At 31.7% G+C, this 22,083-nt stretch overlaps 1 protein-coding gene across 1 annotated transcript; it reads right to left on the bottom strand.

Annotated features, from left to right (window-relative positions):
• Positions 1-14,305: 14,305 nt before the first annotated feature.
• Positions 14,306-21,842, bottom strand: LOC137818730 (mediator of RNA polymerase II transcription subunit 19a). Its single transcript, XM_068622309.1, has 8 exons — positions 21,355-21,842; positions 21,157-21,274; positions 17,291-17,357; positions 15,968-16,257; positions 15,576-15,815; positions 15,238-15,297; positions 14,929-15,079; positions 14,306-14,834 (listed from the first exon to the last, which is right to left on the bottom strand). Exons 3-7 carry the CDS (start codon positions 17,319-17,321, stop codon positions 15,029-15,031), a joined length of 672 nt encoding a protein of 223 aa, XP_068478410.1. The 5' UTR covers positions 17,322-17,357; positions 21,157-21,274; positions 21,355-21,842; the 3' UTR covers positions 14,306-14,834; positions 14,929-15,028.
• Positions 21,843-22,083: the final 241 nt, after the last annotated feature.

Here is a 22,083-nt window from a genome sequence, read left to right as displayed (position 1 = left end):
TTTTTTATCAATTTATTGCTCATGTATGGATAAAATGGATAAAATGTTAGAAAACCAATTAAGATAGATTGAATATATACAAAGATTATAGGAGGCATAAATGAGAATATTATATTATACAGGATATTATTTCAAATAAAAAATATTACTAAGACACTCATTTAAAAAATATAGAAAATTGTAAATATAATATTACTTATGCAAGATAGTATTTTCAATAAAAAAATTAATATCAACACATGCAAAAAAAACTCTTAAAAGAATATAGAAAATGGAATTGAGTTGAGATAATCAAAAGTATAATCTATATAACCATGTATCAGAACAGCATATGAGGTAAACTTAGTTGTTTGAGTTTCTATATTCTGAGTGAGAATCTTTGTTAACTTTTGAATTTGGAGTGAAGCAAATGTTTGAGTTTAAGGTGTATTATTGATTGTATTTTGTTTCACGAAACTGATGTCACTGTCGGAAAGAACTTTGTTGAGACAGAAGCGTAATTAAAGGGATGTGCTAAAATTCTTGATTGAGATATCTCCATCTTTTTAGTTCATAAGTTATGTTAAAATACATCAAGTTCACACTTGTCAAACATCACCACCACTCTCCATCCACCTTATGTTACAAAACTTTCCTCTTCATTCACACCAACTTTATGTAATGCTATATGACTTAGACATTTATCATTGTCAATATGAATAGTCATAAGTCAATTGATTTCATACATTCAAATCTTAAGATTCTAATTCTAATTCCTAGATTCTAATGAAAAATCTTAAGCTACTTTTATATAAGATCTTTTTTTTATATAAGATATTATGCTTTTGTGATTTTTTTTTATTTTTTATTTTGGCTTAATCCCAAGTCCCACATCGGTGGGTTCATTGTTTCGGAAGGAGGTTTGAGAGTTATAAATTAAATTCTCCTCCTTCACTGTTATATATCCCAATTTGTAATATCTTCTCCCATAATAATAAAAGTGAGTTGTTTTTGCTGTGCTCGGAGATTAGGCTAAATTGGTCGAACTCCGTTAACAATTTTTTGGTGTGTTTTTCCTCTTTATCTCTTTTATTATTCCGCTCTGTTTATTCAATATTATTTGTCGGGTAGCTCTGTTAGGGTTCTGTTTGTTTTTCCCAACAAGTGGTATCAAGAGCCGAAGGTTCGCCTTGGGTTGTTTGAAATTATTTGTAATATTGAATATTATATTTTGAGTTTGTAATGGCAAATCAAGAAGAAGAAGCGAAGGATGTATCCAGAGTGTCGGGCTCCTCGTCATCATGGTCGAGGTTCCTGGTGTCCACTTTGAAATTGGCGGTGGAAATATTTGATGACACTAGACATTTTGGCATGTGGCAAGGAGAGGTCTTGGACTCTCTTTTTCAGCAGGGTCTTGATATTGCTATTGAAGGAGAAAAACCAGAAGAGGTAGAGGAGAAAGACTGGAGCATCATCAACCGGTTAGCATGCAGAACTATTCGATCCTGCCTGTCCAGAGAGCAGAAGTATGCTGTAAAAAATGAGACTTCTACACACAAACTGTGGAAGGCATTGGAGGACAAGTTTCTGAAGAAGAGTGGTCAGAACAAGCTCCTGATGAAGAAAAGGTTGTTCCGATTTGACTACCAACAAGGTACTACTATGAATGCACACATCACTATGTTTAATCAATTAGTAGCAGACTTGTTGAATTTAGATGTGAAGTTTGAGGATGAGGATTTGGCTTTGATGTTGTTATCATCTCTTCCTGATGAATTTGAACATTTGGAGACTACGCTCCTTCACAGGAAGGAGAATGTGTCGTTAGATGTTGTTTGTTCTGCTTTATATAGTCATGAATTGAGAAAGCAGGATAAGATGAAAATCAAATCAACGACATCAGAAGAAGCATTGGTGGCAAGAGGTCGTCAGCAAAGCCAAACAAATGGGAGAAGATGGAGGTTTAAGTCTAAAGGTCGAGCCGTTGCCAAAGATGAGTGTGCTTTCTGTCATGAGAAAGGACACTGGAAGAAAGACTGTCCAAAACTGCAGAAGAAAGGGAAGGCTTCGCAAGATGAAAATGTTGCAAAATGAAAAAGTGATGTGGAATCAGATATCTCTTTAATTGTCTCGCTTTCAGCATCATCATATCCAGATGAGTGGATATTGGATTCAGGTTGTACCTATCATATGTGTCCCATTCAGGTATGGTTCTTTGAATTTCAAGAACTCGATGGCGGGGTTGTTTACATGGGTAATGATAATCCATGTAAGATAGTTGGGATAGGTTCAATCAAGTTGCGAAATCATGATGGATCTACCAGAATTTTGCGGGATGTACGGTACGTGACAAAGTTGAAGAAGAATCTCATCTCATTGGGGGCTTTAGAATCTAAAGGCCTAGTTGTGACGATGCGAAATGGAATTCTTAAAGCAACTTCAGGAGCACTGGTGATATTGAAAGGCGTGAGGAAGAACAATTTGTATTACTACCAAGGTAGTACAATGGTGGGGACAGTAGCGGCAGCAACTTCTAGCTCTAAGAAGAATGCTGAGGCAACAATGTTGTGGCATATGAGGTTGGGACATGCTGGAGAGAAATCCTTGCAAATTCTTACCAAACAGGGATTGTTGAAAGGTACGAAGGCTTGCAAACTTGAATTTTGTGAGCATTGTGTTATGGGAAAACAACGAAAAGTGAAGTTTGGCACTGCAATTTACAATACCAAGGGTATTCTGGATTATATGCATTCAGATGTGTGGGGACCTGCCAAGACTCCATCAATCGGAGGTAGGTATTATTTTGTCACTTTTATGGAAGATTTTTCCAGGAGAGTTTGGGTGTTTACTATGAAGAACAAAAATGATGTGCTTGAAATTTTCCTTAAGTGGAAAGCTCAAATTGAAAACCAGACAGGAAGGAAGATTAAGATTTTCCGAACAGACAATGGAGGAGAATACAAAAGTGATCCGTTCCTGAAGGTATGTCAAGATTGTGGCATAGTTCGACACTTCACTGTTAGAAAAACACCACAACAGAATGGGGTGTCAGAGCGTATGAACAAGACACTTGTGGAGAAAGTTCGTTGTATGATGTCTAATGCTGAGTTAGGCTGAGAGTTTTGGGTTGAGGCTGTGACATACGCTCAACATCTCGTCAATTGTTTGCCATCTTCTGCTATAGATGGCGAAACCCCGTTAGAGGTATGGTCTGGAAAACCTGCAACTGATTATGATTCTTTACATGTTTTTGGTTCTATTGCATATTATCATGTGACTGAATCAAAGTTGGATTCACGGACAAAGAAAGCTCTTTTCATAGGCTTTAGTCCTGAAGTGAAGGGATACCGTTTGTGGTGTCTAGAGGCAAAGAAGACGATTATCAGCAAGGATGTTACCTTTGATGAATCTGCCATGTTAAAGAAGGTAAATCCAGAAGGAGCTGATAGTACTCCGCAACAGGTGGAGTGTGCCCGGAAGCAGGTGGAGTTTGAGCAGACAGTGGTGATCCCAATACGAAATACCACAAGTGACTCTCCTATGGCAGAAGAAGAGTCAGCTGAGGAAGAGGTTCCTACCCAAGAATCTCAACAGCAATCAGCGCCAATTGCAGTTAGAAGACAGAGACGAGATATTCAGAAGCTTGCTCGTTTCATGGATATGGTTGCCTATGCACTTCCAGTTGTTGATGACATTCCATCCACTTACCCAGAAGCCATTCTGAGTTCAGAGGGTGGTAATCGGGCAAGTGCGATGGAAGAGGAGATGCAGTTTTTGAAGAAGAACAAGACGTGGAAGCTGACACAATTACCAAAAGGTAAGAAGCAATTGGGTGCAAATGGATATTTGAAAAGAAAGAAGAATTTCCTAATAAAGAAGATGTTCGCTACAAGGCAAGGTGGTTACAAGGGCCAAGTTTGAACATTGTTTAAACTTGATTAATATTTTGCACATTTGAAGTTGGCGCCCGGAGGCGCAAATTTGAAGCACTGCAAAGTTTGTTTTTGTTATGTTTTGAGAAGATTTGTATTAGGTGAGACTTGAAATTAAGCCAAGGTGGAGATTTGTTGATTTTGGCTTAATCCCAAGTCCCACATCGGTGGGTTCATTGTTTGGGAAGGAGGTTTGAGGGTTATAAATTAAATTCTCCTCCTTCACTGTTATATATCCCAATTTGTAATATCTTCTCCCATAATAATAAAAGTGAGTTGTTTTTGCTGTGCTCGGAGATTAGGCTAAATTGGTCGAACTCCGTTAACAATTTTCTGGTGTGTTTTTCCTCTTTATCTCTTTTATTATTCCGCTGTGTTTATTCAATATTATTTGTCGAGTAGCTCTGTTAGGGTTCTGTTTTAGTGGGGAAATTACCTGTTTTTTCCCAACAATTTTGTGGTGAAATCTGAAGTTTATTGTAAAAGGACTTTTTAAAAAATTTGTTAATCTAGTAGTTGTTTATGTTAGATATGTTATGTGTAAGATTTTTGGTCCTTATGGGTTGTTTGGAACTTTACCCTTAGACAATAACTTATTGTTTTCTTTAGGTTTGTTAGGGTAAGTAGGAGTATGTGATTTCAATTATTTATTTTTCTGTTTTGTATCAGGATTGAGTCACCCATTAAGTGATCTATAATTTTTTTTTCTTGTTGATAAAAAAAATATAAGATATTTTTGTAAGAAATTTTAACGCAAACTTAGTAATTTGAGTGATAAGATATTATTTTGATAAAAATATGCTAGTCTAAAATTTAAGAAGATATAATCACAATGCTAATATGTAAAAGTTTTAATATATTTATATTTATTTAATAGAAAAAAATATTTATTTTGTTTATGATACCATATAAATTTTATTGATAAGATATAATGTAAATGTTTGCATTCACTTATATATGTAATTTAATTTACTTTTTACTCTAGATTGGTCTCGAACACACTTCTCATATTGAAAACTAAATATTTTTAACATAATACTAGATAGTTGTGGATGATTTGACTGCGAATGACACGATAAATCCAATAAATCTTATCAAAATAGGCTTTCATATTAGATTAGAAAGTAAATTTTAAATCTAATTCAACCTTACAGAACTGATTTATAAGAAATTTACACTTAATTTTGATTTTATTTTTAGTTTTGATATATATATATATATATATATATATATATATGGATTAGTTTTATCCACATAAGATCAATTATTTGGATATTAAGGACTATTGAAACATACCCTAACAAATAGAAGAGAAATAATGAAGAATGAAAGCATTCTCATTGATGTTATGGACGGTCCAATTTGAAGATATATATTAGATGCTTTGGTGGATGGAGAGGGGAATCTATATTAGGTTTCTCTTAGTTATGAAAAAACCAACTTTGTAGGATGCCCAAAAGTGCACAAAGAAAAGAACCATGAAAAAAAAAGTTGAAAAAAACTATTGGTCCCTATTGCAAATCTTCTGGTGTAGAAGCTACGAAATCAAAGTGCAATACAAACTATATAACTTGGCCCAATGTGTCTCATCTAAAACTGATTTAAATTCCCAGATATTTCATCATTCATCAATTTATAAGTAGGTTTATCATGTGGGTGTTTTTATTTCTTCAAAAAGCTAAGGTTAAGCACACTCATAAATGTATTTTATTATTATTATTATTATTTTCACATACAATTTGAATTTGAATAATGTTATTTTTCTAAGAATAAATTTGAATTTTTTTTTAGACAAAATTTATACACTACAAGAAAATCATGAAATAAAAACCAACTTTTAAAGACAAAAACTAATTAGTTGCTACAACGACTAAATTATAGACCATTTTAGAGACTAAAAAAAAATTGTTTCTAAATTGGTGTTCTAATTAGCAACCAAGGTTTTTGCAACCAAATTTAGAATCTAAAAAATTGGTAACAAAAACCTTGATTACTAACTATAACATCAATTTAGTTGTTATAGTGACTAAATTAGTTACCATTTTAAAGACTAAACAAAATTTGATTTCTAAATTAGTTTTTATTATTGTTAGATGGTTTCTAAATACAATTTGAATTTGAATAATGTTATTTTTCTAAGAATAAATTTGAATTTTTTTGTTAGACAAAATTTATACACTACAAGAAAATCATGAAATAAAAACCAACTTTTAAAGACAAAAAATAATTAGTTGCTACAACGACTAAATTAGAGACCATTTTAGAGACTAAAAAAAATTGTTTCTAAATTGGTGTTCTAATTAGCAACCAAGGTTTTTGCAACCAAATTTAGAATCTAAAAAATTGGTAACAAAAACCTTAATTACTAATTAGACATCAATTTAGAAACCATCTAACAATAATAAAAACTAATTTAGAAATCAAATTTTGTTTAGTCTTTAAAATGGTATCTAATTTAGTCACTATAACAACTAATTATTGATAGTATCTAAAAATTAGTTTCTATTTTCATGATTTTGTTGTAGTGATATAAAAAAAAATTAAAAAGAGAATTCTTATTTTATATTTTCATAGATATTGATTGCTAATTTGAATGGTCAATTCTCCACCAACATTAGCGAACAAAAGCAGATCTTTTTTTTGGTGCCATGACCTACTTTTCATGGTGCAGCATAATGGTCTCTTTCCTTCTAAAATTCCATGTTTCTTTTAAAATATTTGATGACACAAGTGGTGTTTGCCAAAAGGAAAAAAAAATCTACACTTTTCTTAACAGCTGGCCCTTATATCTTCATAATTTGTCCTATAGTTGTATACCCATTAAACCATCACTCTTGTGAGGGAAAATTCACATGCAAAGAGATGGCCAACAATGCCTTATTATTTTTGCATTATGCACCAAAAAGACAATTCTTCCAAGGATTCAACAATACACACTCTTTTGTCATTTCCTGCACCAATGCCTTTAGATACATGCAAGAACACACATAGTGGGAAAAGCCACCTATAAAAGGGGTCAAACTAATTTTTATTTACTTAATAATAACACACCATTAACATGTGTCAAGAATTTATAAACTTTCAGAAATGTATTTGAAAAGTTGTGACTGCAAACAAATTAGAATAAGGGTTTAATACATTTTCTTCCTAAACTTTTCAAAATGTTGTTTTTAGTTCCACATTAAAATTGATCAATCTTAATGTTTAGTAATTACTCTTCATTTTATTTAAGAGTTTGTTGGACATTGTTCACTATACAGTGAAGTTGTAGTGCATAACTGGATATAAGTTTTACACTAAAAACAATTATTAGATAAAAAATAATTTTAAAGACAAAAATAATTAGTTATGACTAAATTAAATATTATTTTAGAGATTAGAAAAATTATTGATATTTAAATTAGTGTCATTATTAATAAATAATTTTTAAATTATATCTAATTAATTATGAAGGTTTTATCTACTAATTTTATAATCTAAATAATTAATAATTGACTAAATATCAATTTAAAAAATATTTATCAATAATAGAAACTAATTTAGATTATTAATAATTTTTTAGTATGTTAATATGCTAATTAATTATTTTTTGTCTTTTAAATTAGTTTTTATTTAATAATTTTTTAGTAATAATACATTATAAATGAGGTTGATAAAATTTAAAATGTATTTTGTAACAAGTTTTATGAGAATTATGTACATTTTTTATAAACTGTGTTTTTAGTCTCTTGCCAACTATTGAGGAAAGTATACTAGTGCATGAATGATTGAGAAAATAATTCTTTAAAAAAAATATTTATAATTTTTCCATTAGACTCTTTTGGATGAAGTTACTATATTGTTAGCATTATGTTATTAATCAATGCTATTGTACCTATAAATATTAACAAATAATAATTTATAAATTTATATCATTCAAAAATTTGATTACAGACTTAAAACTAAAATTCTAAATTTAAGGATTAAAAATATAGTAAACTTTTTTTACGTGAAGTGTATTTTGATCATTAATATTAAAAACCCTACATTGATAATTAGTTTTTATTCAATAATCCTTACCACTTTTAAAGGCATATTTTCTTTTTGTATTTTTATTTATTTACAAAGTTCAAATATAGGACCATATCATGTGAACCTACTTCCACACAGTTCCACAACTAAAGTAATCTAAGAATTTAGAAGAAAAAAAGTTTCAATTGTAATATGTATTATTCTAGTACCTTATTTTTTTACCATTGTTTATAAATAAGAAAATGTGATAATTTTAGTAAGATTAAAATGAAACAACAAAATTAACCAGTTTTACTTATGGTTAGAATAAATAGACATTAAAGAACATTTGGGAAAAGAAATGGGGGCAGAAAACTTATTCAATGTTATCAAAACTTTTTCCTAAAGGGTGAAGGAAAGTAAAAGGATGTTTGCCTCAAACATCCAAAAGCACACAATGGACAGAATATTCTATAACCCAAAATCACCCACTTGCCACATGCAAAACTAAGTGCCAATACTTCTCAAAAGGGTAGCTTTAAGAGGAGCATGGGCAAAGAGAGTGATTGTAATGAAATTACAATAATGTAAAATTGGTCAAGGATCAATGTTAATAATAAATTTTAAGTCTGAGTAAATCTTACAAAATCAATTTATAAATAAGGTTTGTATTTATTTATGTACTACAACTACACATTCTTCACATCGAGACTTGTCAAATTGTGTATGAGATTATATATTTATGAGTGGTCTAGGAAAGACACAATAACAAATATTTTATTTTTTATTTTTTATCGGTAATAAAAAATGAATAAATGTGAACCACTTTAGGGGTGATCCAACCCTTATACATGAACTCAAAACATCTCTCACTAGACTTACTCCCATGTCTACCTATACAGAACTCTCCTAACTAACCCAGTGGAAGACATTTGGAGCAAACAATCTTACAACTTAAATGAATACATCACGAGATCATCCTCATACAAACCAACGGATCTATGCATCAATCAAAAAATAAAAACTGCGCAGATTGTGACTTATTAAACTTAAGAAACTCTCATTGTGATAGATTTTAATGATAATATCTTAAGAATTTAACTTTAAACCTAACTCAACCATTCAAAACTAACATATAAAATTAAATTTATACTCATTTATATATTATAAAATATAATTTATATCTTTAATCGATATAAGATTTTCATCACAATATAAATACCAAAATATATGTTGTATTTAAAATGAACAAAATACATTTATAACTAAAAACATCACCATAAAGTGGCTACTTCTATACAAAGAGTTACTTCTAGATTTGGATAAAATTGTACATACTTTTTCAAGCTCATTATTAAAGGGTTCAAATCCATCATAAGTTCTCAACAACCAATTCTTTTCATATAGTGCAAAATCTTCACCACTTTACTTGTTAAGTAATTCAACTATGGAATCATTTGGATTATAGTGAACATGACTAACCTATGAAATTATGGTGCCTAATATACCCACCAGAAAAATTATGATGCCTAGTGCTATTAGCACGAGTCGTGTTTTGGTAGCTTTGGAACTTTCCCAATAAAGTCCATTGTTCTATACAAAAAAAATTGTAACTGTATTTCTAAGTCTATGTTCTAGGTTTTTGGTGCACCAATTAGTCAAATGTTTGTATTTGAATTTCAAGATAAGTGTAATAGGTGAGATCTTAAACGAAATAATTTTTATTAATATATTTTGAATCAATTTTTTAAAAAAAATCTGCATAAATTTGAATCAAAAGAATCCAATCAATAAAGGGTTCATTTGGTTTACATGATCCAGTATATAAATGTATGAAAATATATTTTAAGAAATGGACATCTTATTTTTCTAGAAAATTACATATGATTGTATAATTTAAAGGGGTAAAACAATATATTATGCTGCAATTTATATCAGCCAAATACAAATTTTAAAAAATAATTATTGAATCATAGAACTCCATATATAATAATTAATAAATAAAATAATTAATATAATTGGTTTAGTTTATAGTCACATGTAAGACACAATTCTGATTTTCAAACCCCTGGTAAAACTGAGAGGTTAAGCCGAAAGTTAAATACAAGACATAACCAAGAGGTTATGTATAAAAGAATAAAACAAAATATAAATATTATTATAATAAGGTCCAATTAAATAAAAGCCTGCATTAGGGGTGCGTAAATAATAAAACGGTGTAGAAAGAAAGTCCAAAGGTAAAAGCATAAGCCCATTAAGAAAACTATATAAATAGGAGGTCAACATAAGAGGTAGGTAAGAGTGGTTTTTATCTGATGAACATAAATCTATTTCTGACTTTAGCATCGGAGCGCCTTGCAGGTACACCCCCCATCTGTGTGAAGGAGAAGCTGAGAGCACCCAACGTGAGGAGAAGCCAAGAACATCCAGTCCTAGTCGAAGCCGAGAACATCCAGCCTTAGTTGAAGCCGAGAGGATCCAGCCCAAGATTGGAAGATTTGTACAATAATTAATCTTGTCAACCTGATTCTAGTGTTCTTGGTCTCTGTTGTAAGAACATATACATTTATTGATTTAATATGGTTTGATTTTATTATTATTTTACTCTATTCAATTAATTTTATTTGAATTTTTAAATTAACTATACTAATTAAAGTTGATAAACATTCTAATTATAATCTCACACCTAAAAAAATAAAGTAAAACATCAAATTAAAAATCCTTGAAATGGGCACTGTCCAACCAACTTGGTCTTTGTCATTCAGCACAAGCAAAATTATTCCTTAATTTTTTTATAACTACCATTTAATTTAGTAAATGATGTTATGACAAAGGAATTTATTTATTGATCCCTAATAAACATCAAATTGATAAAATTAGTTGATAGAGCATAATTAATGTGGAGTTTAAAAAACCAAAATAACTGATTTTTATTAAATTCAAAAAACTGAATTAGCTCTTTTTGTAATACTAAAGGCTAAATTAAACAGTGCAAATTCATTCACCAATTAGAAATTTCTTTTTGCACTCCCATCTTTTTCTTCAATACTTCCATAAATATAAAAATCTCCACTTTTTTCTTCCGTTTATAAAAAAATAATTCTAAAAACTTTTTTATCTTCTAAATTATATAATATGAAATTCATTTTTGTATTAAAAAAAATTAAATTGTATAATTCAAAAGTATTTTTAATAAAATAAAACTTTTAAATTATACAATTTAAAAGTTTTTTTTTCAAATTTTACTTTCAAATTGTTTAAATTGAAAGTCTTTTTTACATAAAAAAAAAAAAAAAAACTTTCCAATAGTAGAATTTAAAAGTCACTTTCATATTGCAGAATTTGAAAATAGAATAAAAAAAATTCTATTAGAATGCAATTTTGACTTCTTCTAAGTGAAGAAAACATGAGAAGTAGAACATGTAAGACCAGAAAAAAGACACAACACCGAAAGATAAAAGTCAATGATAGAGAGTAAATGCATTTTTGTCTTTTACACAAGCCATTGAGGTGAAAAAGGAAATCATGGGAGTGCAGAAGAAATACCCTAACCAATGTTTTACCCATTAAGGGAGTTCGTTGGCACTTTAACAAGCCTAAGCTCGTTAAATTAGAAAAGAAAGTTTGGGATTTCTATCTGCACACCCTCTTTCTCAATTTTTATATTTTTAGCCATCAAAGTTACCCTTTTGATACGCAAACTATTTGTGCCATGTAAAGGTTAATAGTAATTTCTCTATTTATATTCACTCAATGGCTTTTTTTAATTAGATTGGATTGAATTTTTAATGTACTAAATTAGAATTAATTCCTACATTTGTATATTTCAAATACAATAAATTTGATCCAACCAAATTATATAATAAATATAACTTCTTTAATTTATAAATAAAATATATTTATTAGTTTTAAACATATTTTTAAGTCTTTATTTTTAACTATACAGTTTATTACTAAAAGTGAAAATATTAATTATTATGATTAAGACAATCATAATTAATTGTTTTAGGCACATGATTCAATTATATAATACTTTTATTATTTAAAGTAGATAAGATAATTATTTCCCTTTTACTTGTTAATTAAATATTAATATCATGGCATTATTTAATCTAATTAAAGTTTACTTAAATCTTATAATTTACTTTCTATATACTAACTTTTATATTATAATATTAAATTAAAAGAAAACAATATATTTTAGAAGTTTTTCAATTCAATAACTGAACTCGCCGCAGATTAATTGGATAGAATTGCTAAATAAAAGAGCCACATTCTCCCTGCACCTTATCAATTCAAATTGGCAGCCGATCGCAGATTTGAAAAAGATAAAATTGCCCTTAATGAATTTTAGATTAGGTCATGTGCACCCCTTGAGCTGCTCAGAGTCATATGCATCCAATCCACAATCACAAGTGATTTGCACCATCTTCCTCTTCATTTTCGCAGGAAACCACAACGCAACCACTCACGGCGAAGGAGCCCTTGAACGGAGAGGAACCCCGGAGTGAACGTCGGAGAAGACAAGGTAAGACTTCCAGATATTTTTATTCGGATTTGTAGTTTGCCTTGCGGATAAATTTATGCGCAATCATAGTGTGTGCCTTCCGGATATTTTTGTTTGGAAGTCATATTTGACTTGCGGATATTTTTATCCGGTATGTTTAAATAGTCAACTATTCCGGATATGGATATCCATAATTCAAAAAACAACTATGGATATGGATATCCATAATTCAAAATACAACTATTGATATGGATATCCATAATTCAAAATACAATTATAGATAATTATATCCGTAATGCAGTGATATGGTGCAGAAAATGTTACTGACTCACGGACGCTTACATCCATAACGTTAAAAGAAGACTTTCGGATATCGGTATTCGTCACTACCTGAGCTCGAACAAAATGCGATAAAGAAGCTTAAATCGGTTCTTACCTCACAACAATGTCAAAGTGTAAACGATCCCGTCCACCACCATTATAAATCCACCTCCTACGCAACTCAAAGCACCACCAAAGAAGAAAACCAACTCAAAGCACCACCGTCACAGCTTTTCCAAAGAAACCTTCACAGCTTTTCAAACTAAAGAAGACAAGGGCATAGTTGGATTTTGAAAATTTTGTCGGGTGCAGGAAGCAAATGATCGGGTGCAGGAAGTAATTGCCAATAAAAGATAAGTTAAGCCCAACCCTTTTAGCACCGAACCATGGCTGCTTCTTCCTGCAACTCCAGATGTTCCTGTGGCACCCCATTATAAATGTGAAAATACGGTTTTGCCCTTCAGTAAAAAAAAAAAACCATAAAATCCCAAACAGCTATTCACCTTCTTTCTTCTTTCTCAGCGCCAGAGCCCCCATGCATCCCAACACCCCAAGTCACTCCAACAATCATTTGAACTCATTCATATTTTATTCACATTTTGGAAGGATTTCGAAGTTTTTTTTTTAATCTTAGTGGAAAAGATGATTTTTTTTAGTTGTATTCTACTATTCTTGTCAAGTGGTTTGTTACTATGCCTTTCACCATTTTATTTTTTGTATTTTCTAAACATTCCAAAACATGTATATTGGAAGTCATTTTGTATCCAAAATTGTTAACTGGATTTGGACAAATCCAGAAGTAATTTTTCAAAAAAACCAGAAGCTACTTCCGAATACAGTATTAACTTCCAATTTATATAATCCTATATTTTGTTTGAAAAATTACATTCAAATCCAATACTAACTTTCGATTTATGTAATCCGAAAATTTACCATATTACACAATCCAAAATACATACAAATTCACACCTCCTTCAAACATTTACCTTATTTACAAAAGGGTAATTCTGGAATTATAAAAGTTATGGGGTGTACAAGAACATATGGAGGTGCGGGAAGAAGCAGTCCGGAACTATTTGAATAGGTTTCTGAGTTATAGAGCCTCTACTAAAGTGTTATTGAATTTCTTTTTGCCACCCTATCTATTCTGAAATCTAAAAATACAATTACAAAAATCCAACCCCAAATAGTTAAGATTTTGGGGTTCTGAGTCTGAGTTTGACATTTTGCCAACTCCACTGTTCAATTAATCTGCCACTTGTTCACCACATATCCCAAACCTAGTTTATTTTATATACAACAATTCAACAGTAATTTACACACAATTCCTGTGTCTATCTTTTTCTATCATTAAAACATATAATGAATTATGTGTAGAAAGGTGGTAGATAAACAGAAAAAAAATGTACAAATTGTTTCCATAAACTGTTGTAAATATAACATTTCTAAAAAATAAACAGTGAAGGGGTTACTTCAAAGCACAGTTGTCAAATAGTTCTGTTATAGGTACAGGATATTTTGCAGTTCTCATAATGTTACTTTGGCATTAAACACAAACCAGAGTTAGACACGCAACTTAAAGAGACCAAAGGAGTGTGTTAACATTAGCCATTCTTTGGAAAGGCACATCCAATCTCATTCAAAGGTACTTGATGGATGAACCTTGTACTGTTGTTGTACAGTGATCAACATACACAATAGTGGATTTGGTAGAGAGGTTAAGACATAACATTCAATGCATGGAGCATTCAACATTAGATTAGATACATGATATGGGGGAACGCAATCAATGTACGTACCCCCCATAGCTAATTCGTTATCCTAAACAAAAGACTGAAACCTCTAGTTTGTTTGAACTACAGATTGATTAAGAACACTACCAAAATATTTTAAAAGACCAAAATAATGTATACATGTTGAGATATCCAGTGCTCCAATAGACTGGGAAAAGGAAGAGCAAAGTTTTCCAAAGTACTGGCAACTATATAAGGTAACTGTTATTGTACAAAAGAAAAAAGATTGTCTCCATAAAATTTTACCTGCACCCTTTTCCTTCATCAGGTGAATTCACCATCATGAAATCTTTAGTCAGATCACTAGCTACCCTGGAAGAAAATAGAAGATATTATTAGCATATGCCACTAAGCTGCTACTATGCCAGAAGATAAATTGAAGATCGTGGGAGATGTAATGCAGTACCTCGTGAAATTTGATAAAGTCAATTGAAAGGCCCCTCCCAAATTTTAACAAATGACAACAACCAATTGAGGAAAAGAAATGAACTACAGTATGAAAACACTTAGCCAGCGACCTTGATTGCTCCCAATTCATCAATTTTTGAGCTCTTGTGCTGCAATGAAATTAAGAAATTTAATAGAGAAGTTCACGTAAGATTGGACATGATCAACCACAAAGAGGAGATGGACATTTCAGAAATGTACAGAAAAGAAAGAGAGAAAAATTAAGGTTGAAAGCTTAATCTCCAGACAAAGTGCTTTCCTTTATTACCTTACTCCTTTTGTGTTTGTGCACATCATTAACATCATCATCCCCATCATGCTTCCTTTTCTGAAATATAATGAGTTAAAAAAAGATTAATAAATACAACCAAGTGTTTGCAAAATGTCCAGATACAATGTGGAGCAAAGCCCCTTTTGAAATGCTAACATCAATTGAGACAGACGTCCATAATCAGATCTTAAATCACAAAACAAATGAATACCACTTCATCATCAGCACAATGAAAATTTGTTGAGTTAATTTGCAAGGTTATGGAAGGACTTTTAGAACAATTTTTACTCTCAATGTGAACACAACATAGATGAAGCCATCTAAAATTTCTCAACCTTTTCATGGTGTTTCTTTGAGTGATCAGCACTGGAATCACGATGTCCACTTTTATCTTTCTTCTTGTCCCTATCCTTGTCCTTGTCCTTGTCTTTGCTTCGGTCTTTATGACGATGCTTGTGCTTCTTATGCTCCTTGTCCTTATCTTTGTCCTTGTCTTTGTGCTTTTTATGCTTCTTCTCCTTGTCTTTGTTCTCACTTTTTGATTTCCCTGAAATAGTTGGAATCCCTTTCTCTGCCTATTAGGGGGGGAAACAAGGAATGAGTGCATGTATATGTCAAAAAAAGGACAAATTCAACCGTTTTTTAGAAGGAAAAATGATACCATATCAATTAATTTTATGCAAAAAACGCAAATTAAGTACTATAAAAATCAAAGAAAACTTCTTACAGCGGGCAAGTCAACGGGAGCTGTTTCCCTTAGTTGAAAAGCCTCCTTGAGAACATCTAGGTCAAAAGGCTGCATACGAGCATTTGTATCTCTAAAGGAAGATGTATACTGAATAAGTTGATCCAATTGCATCCCATCTCCTTTTCTTATATCTGTGTCTCCTACTACATTGTGAAGGTAGTGTGTGTCTGCAATTGACACAGGGAGAGGCCTCTTGCAGAAAAACTCATAGTGAGGTAGTAATTTGAAATGACTTATAAGATCCACAGCACCTGTCAATTCCCTTGGTCCTAATGGTTCAAAAGACACAGTATTATAGGACAAAAATAAACATGTGAAAGCTAGGTAAAATTTGAAAAAGGGATGCTTGCAGGGTAATTTTTGTAATACAGCGGCTCAATTCCTGAACAGATGTTTAGAGCATTTTATATCCAGACTTTCCAATTTCTTTTCATCGAATAAATTCAGCCATAAAACAGTAAATAAACCCATTTGAGCACTTACAAAAAAACATGGCAAATTATGAGTTCCTGTAAACATAACACGTTTTGGGTACACAGATCCAAAGTTGAAAAATAGAGTAGAAGAGTTTATCTTGGGAAAAAATATATAATCAATGTACATGTTGATATCAGTTTTTATGCTATACGAGAAAAACTTCGGACAGATATATGTCCATTGCCAATAGTATAATACCAAAAAGAAAAGCATACACCAATTTCACAAAATTTGAAGATGAAAATAATTCATCCTCATACTATCCTTTAGCTGAACAACAAATCAGCCATCTCCTCAGTCTGATTACTTAATATATTTTCCCCTTTCCTTTCAATTTTTAAAAACTGCCAACAAACACTAATTGACAAAATAAAAATTCTGCTAAAAGGGCAAATGAATAGTGTTCAAAGTTAAAAATACTGACTGATTAAAATTTTACTTAAGTATCACCAAATGGATAATTCTTACACCCAATGTTATGTCAATTGGGTCTGCTTGGATAAACTTCTTCATAAGAATTTCTAGGAGAAGAAAATAAAAAGGAAAAGTGAAATAGACTTCCCTATAAGTTAAAACTAATTTATGCATGAGTTAAAAATCATCTTTTAGAGAATCTAATATGAGAGAACTGATGCATAATTAGCATACGCATATGAAAATTTTAGCTGGAGAAGCTCATTTAATTTTTTCTTCATATTTTTCTTTCTTAGAAGTGTTTCTGGAGAAGTCCACCCAAACAAACCCATAATAATACAATATTAGACAACAAACAAAGATTTGTATAAAATAATATAAGGAATAACACTAATGTAACAAGCTTTTTACCTCCTCCAAACTTTTTGCCTTCAGGATCCATAATTCAATCTTGCATGAGTTGTTGAACCATTACCAACTGCAATTTATTATATGACACAAGGTATCTCATCCATAAATGTCAAAATAGGTTTCAATTGCAAGATATCAAAATGAATACAGGTTCTGCATACAAGGGTAGACATTTTTTGATAAAAAGGTATAGAATTGTATTAAAGGGAAAACAAGGGAAGTAAATAAGAGGGAGAATAATGTATCCACAGAATCATTTAAAAAAGAGTAAATTACACTAACTACTAAAGTTTCATGAAATTACTCAAACTCTCCATGTTTTTTTTATTAACATTTACAACAGCCTCCCTCTATGGAGGAACAAAGTGAAATGTTCTTTAAAGAATTAAAAAAGGGGGTTAGTCTCATGTATAAGGAGTATCAGGGAAGTGACACATCTTTCATTGATAATGTTTTTGACTTGAAGGTAGAGATTATGGGAGTCATGTTGGCAATTGAGTTAGTCGTGGTGAAAGGGTGGCTATCCATTTGGTTGGAAATGGATTCTATGCTGATGGTTGAAGCCTTCAAGAAACCTGCTAGGAGAAGATGGAATTGTTCTTAACTATTTGTACTATTTTAAATTTTTTACATCTCATGTATACAGAGAAGGTAAGAAGTGTGATGACAAACTAGCAAATTTAGGGATTGATTCTAGGACAGATTTTGTTTGGTTTGAAGACTTGCTCACTTGTACTAGGCAATATTTCTTTAGAAACCAGTTTGGACTTTTGGAATTTAGATTTCCATGATTGTAACCTGATTGTAACCTAGAACCATCTTTCTTTTTAAGAATACCATTCTCTATAAGAGTAGATGATTGGTGAACTTTGAGGTGCCAACCTGGTTAGGATATCAAAGTTTCATAATGATGCCTAGAAGAGAACAACCTTTTACGAAAAAACAAATTAGGAGGTTAGTGTAGGGAAAAAAGAAAATTAGGGGGAGTTTTTATAATTTCACAAAACCTTAATGATAGTCAGTGTAATTTACTCTTAAAAAAAAGCACAAAATGAAAAAGAAGAAAACTAAAAGTGCAACAAAGTCACTGCATCTCTCTACAAAAACACTGTGAGATTTTATATTTGTAATGGGAAGTAAGTGGCCATTAGCAGAATCACTCATAACATGGTTATAATCTAAAATGATCTGTAGGATCCAGAGTTGTCATTTCAGTTAGAACAGAGTAACTATTCTTTCTTGTATCATATCCAAAGTCCGTGTTTTCATGGCCAAAAGTGACATTGAAACTGTCCAACCATCATCCATGCAGTACCAAAACGAATTATGTATGTCTATGGAGAGGTGATCAACCATGAATTCTGCTGGATATCATACCATCACAGCACTCTAAAACAGTTAGCAAAAACTAAAAAAGTGTTGCAACTTGTAAATATCATAAAGTAAAAGCATGTGTCTCTTCATATATCCTCAGTAACATTCACCACATTCACAGGCATACCACCAAACAAATTTATAAAAATCACTCTGCCTCAAATTATCTTCTGCTAAAGTACTGTGTGTATCTAAGACATTTGAGAAGCCACAGTATTCCAACAAAACATCATTTTACATACAAAACCTAATACTTAAAATAAGACTGAGAAAAACCCTGCCCCAAGTCTGTTTGGAATGGAATATTCTACACCAACATCTATTAAATATTAATGCGATTTAAAGACTTTCCAGGCTTGCAAGAGATTTCACCAAGCTTTCCCACAAAATACCATTTAACCTAGTAAAAAACCCTAAGATAAGAGTGCACCGTCAATTGACAACAAGTAAAGATCATTCTATGCCCAGTCAAAAATCAGCACATAGAAAATGCACTCATAATTTGTTCTCTTTGTTAGTTCATTTTCCCTATTTCCATATCGCACACAAAATCATTATCCAATTAGGGATTTTTTAAGAATTTCAAGGCAAAGAGAAATCTCGTCTTTACTCATACCTCCCATCCCCCAAATGTCATTCTGAGGGCATAAATAAGTTTTTCAGAGTGGCGCTACACCGCTATTTGAAAGCACACAGATAATCCAAATTTTGTAGCAGCCCTTGACTGCTCTGCAACACTATTGACAACTATCTAAAAGAACAAAAAACTATGCAACTGAAAGTAACTTATATATTACAGATATATTCACTTGGATACTAAGCTCATTTATAATCCAATTCTGAAATGAAGGAAAAACAACGAATTGTTAAATACTAAACTAGGGTTTTCTAGAAAGCTGCACTTGAGTATCCAAATGAGTAGCTGGTATTTCAAAGATAATATGCAGATATCTCATTTGCTCATTACATAGAAATAAATAACCTTAAAACTGCTGTTATCAATCTCATTGCACAAAAACTTTGAAAATGCAATAGCGATGATGACCGTTATTTTAAATATTATTATTATAGTATTATAGTATAATATAAAGCAAATAATTAATACTACACATCTATATAGTCAAAATCAAAACAAAAAAAAAAACTAAAACTGAAGAAATTTGCGGTAAATAATAAGTAACAGTTTACACACACAATCACCGTCAATCTGGGAGCAACAACACAGTAATGACTTAAAAAGAAGTAAATATGATGGTGAAAAATAATAAGAGAACATAACAAATTTGATAAAAAAAATTAGGAAAATGTGAATTGGGAAATCTATACGAAGAAGAAACACATGGGATAGAAAATAGTCATGTAAAGTGTTAAGGAATACATGTCAAAACAGAAGTAACTTTTTGTGGAATATTTTACACCGGAAAAGAATAACAAATGTTGATGTTCCAGGTTAAAAATTGGTTATTTTGGTAGTGCCACTACATCATGTGAAAAGCCATTATCTTGGCCTTTATAATCACATAACAACCCAAGGCTGCTCCATTCCACCATCCCACTAAAGGGACACTATATTGGACTATTAACTACCATACTTAAAACATAGAAAATTGGCTGTAATTACTTTAATTCCACTTGTACTAATAACTCAAATTGGCTATTTTGGCAGCGCCAGTTATAACGCGCCAAAAGCCGTTATCTTGGTCGCACTATTTTAGCGCAGAAAGCCGTTATTTTTGTCATTATAGCTGTTATTGAAAACCACTTTGCTATTTGAATCCCATAGCAACCCAAGGCTGCTTCACTTCACATCCCACTATGGTGGCCTATGAACTACTATGCTTAAAACTTAGATGATTAGCTAAATTACTTTAATTTAGCTTATACTAGCAACTCAAATTAGCAATTTTCTTTTCTATTTTTTGTAGCTGACCTGAAAACTTGATTGGTTAGGCTTTGAAAAGATTAAGGTTCTCCTTTCAGAAAAGGGGAAGCTCAACCATGACCGGAATATGAAATGAACAGTAACCCTACACAAATTTTACTAGAATAAGCCAATAACTCAAACCCTAGAATCATCAATCTTAACCCCCACACCAGGTTAGTCCTCTGAGAGCATAGAAGCATGGGGGGAAGGGGATCCAAGAATGTAAACATTTCAACGCACACAGACTCATGTGAATTTTGGAATACTAACACTAATTTCTAATCGGTTTTCACTACTTCACATCTCTTCAATCAAAATCGTTTTCCAATTCCCCTTCTCCAAGTTTTCAACTTTTGGGATTACTAAATATTCAAACGTAACGTTCAAAAAAAAACAATAACAACAAATTCAAAAACTTCTCACACAGTATCGTTGAGCAGAATACTGGTAAAAATCAACACCGCCACACACCATAGAAGAAACAAACTACCTTCCTTACGTAAGTTAATAATAACAATAATAAAAAAAAAAAACTCATGCAGGAATTGAAACAGTAAAGAAAACTCACATGAAGTGAGGCAATTTGGCTTTGAAAGCAAACAGAAAACCCAATTCTGACGAACCAGAGCCACGCCAATCTAGAACCCTCTCCCCCTTCGACCACCCAACAAATATCTCCGCGAAAGCTGCGCAAAATTGGAATTGTTAAAGCGAAATAAGCCAAATTCCGCAAAAGGGTACTCTAGTTTCGGAGGAAAAGAGGAACCTTTATCCGTGCAGGAAAAACCTGCGCGAGAATTAGAATTGACCCGTGAAGGAGTTGGCGTGTGAGAATGGAAGAAAGACCGGAAAGTGCAGATCCAAGCAGTGGGAGAAGAAGAAGAAGATTTGGGTCCTCACAAGAACACGTAAAGAGAAGATCTTTGGGTTCAGTTCTGGAACAAACTGTTTTTCCTTCGCAACTCGCTCGTGTTTGTGTTTCTCTGTTTTTTCTTTCTTTCTTTCTTTCAGTGTAAAAAAACAGCAAAACCCAAAATTCTCTTCTTCTATTGCCGATGCCAGTTGCCACCTCTGAAATTATATTTAGCCCTAAGTTTGGGAAATTCTCGGTTTTACCCTTGGCTATGGCTTCTGCTATTGGATCAGGTGTGAATTTAATTACAGCAATTGCCACCTTGGACTATTTGGGACAATAGAGTGAGTGGCATGAATGTGCTTATGAAGATTTTCTCATTTTGTTTTTCTTACAATAGTGTCCTATTACACAGGTGAATTTTGGGGCATTATCCCTTCTTCTTAAGGTAACCATCATTTCACACTAGCCTACATCACCAAACTATTTAGACTTATCACAAAAAGTCAACGTGCCTTTAAGGACTTTCTTCTTTTAAAAAATTTATTTTGCATTATTTTTTCCTTCACAAACTTTATTTTGTTTAAGTTGGTTTAATATGGAGTGAGAAAGAAATTCAATCAAATCACATTCAAACCTTTT

Source organism: Phaseolus vulgaris, chromosome 10 (assembly GCF_000499845.2).
Source record: "Phaseolus vulgaris cultivar G19833 chromosome 10, P. vulgaris v2.0, whole genome shotgun sequence".
NCBI classification, from domain to species: Eukaryota; Viridiplantae; Streptophyta; class Magnoliopsida; order Fabales; family Fabaceae; genus Phaseolus; species Phaseolus vulgaris.
Note: the sequence above shows the minus strand (reverse complement) of the source record. Positions and strands in the feature narration are given on the sequence as shown.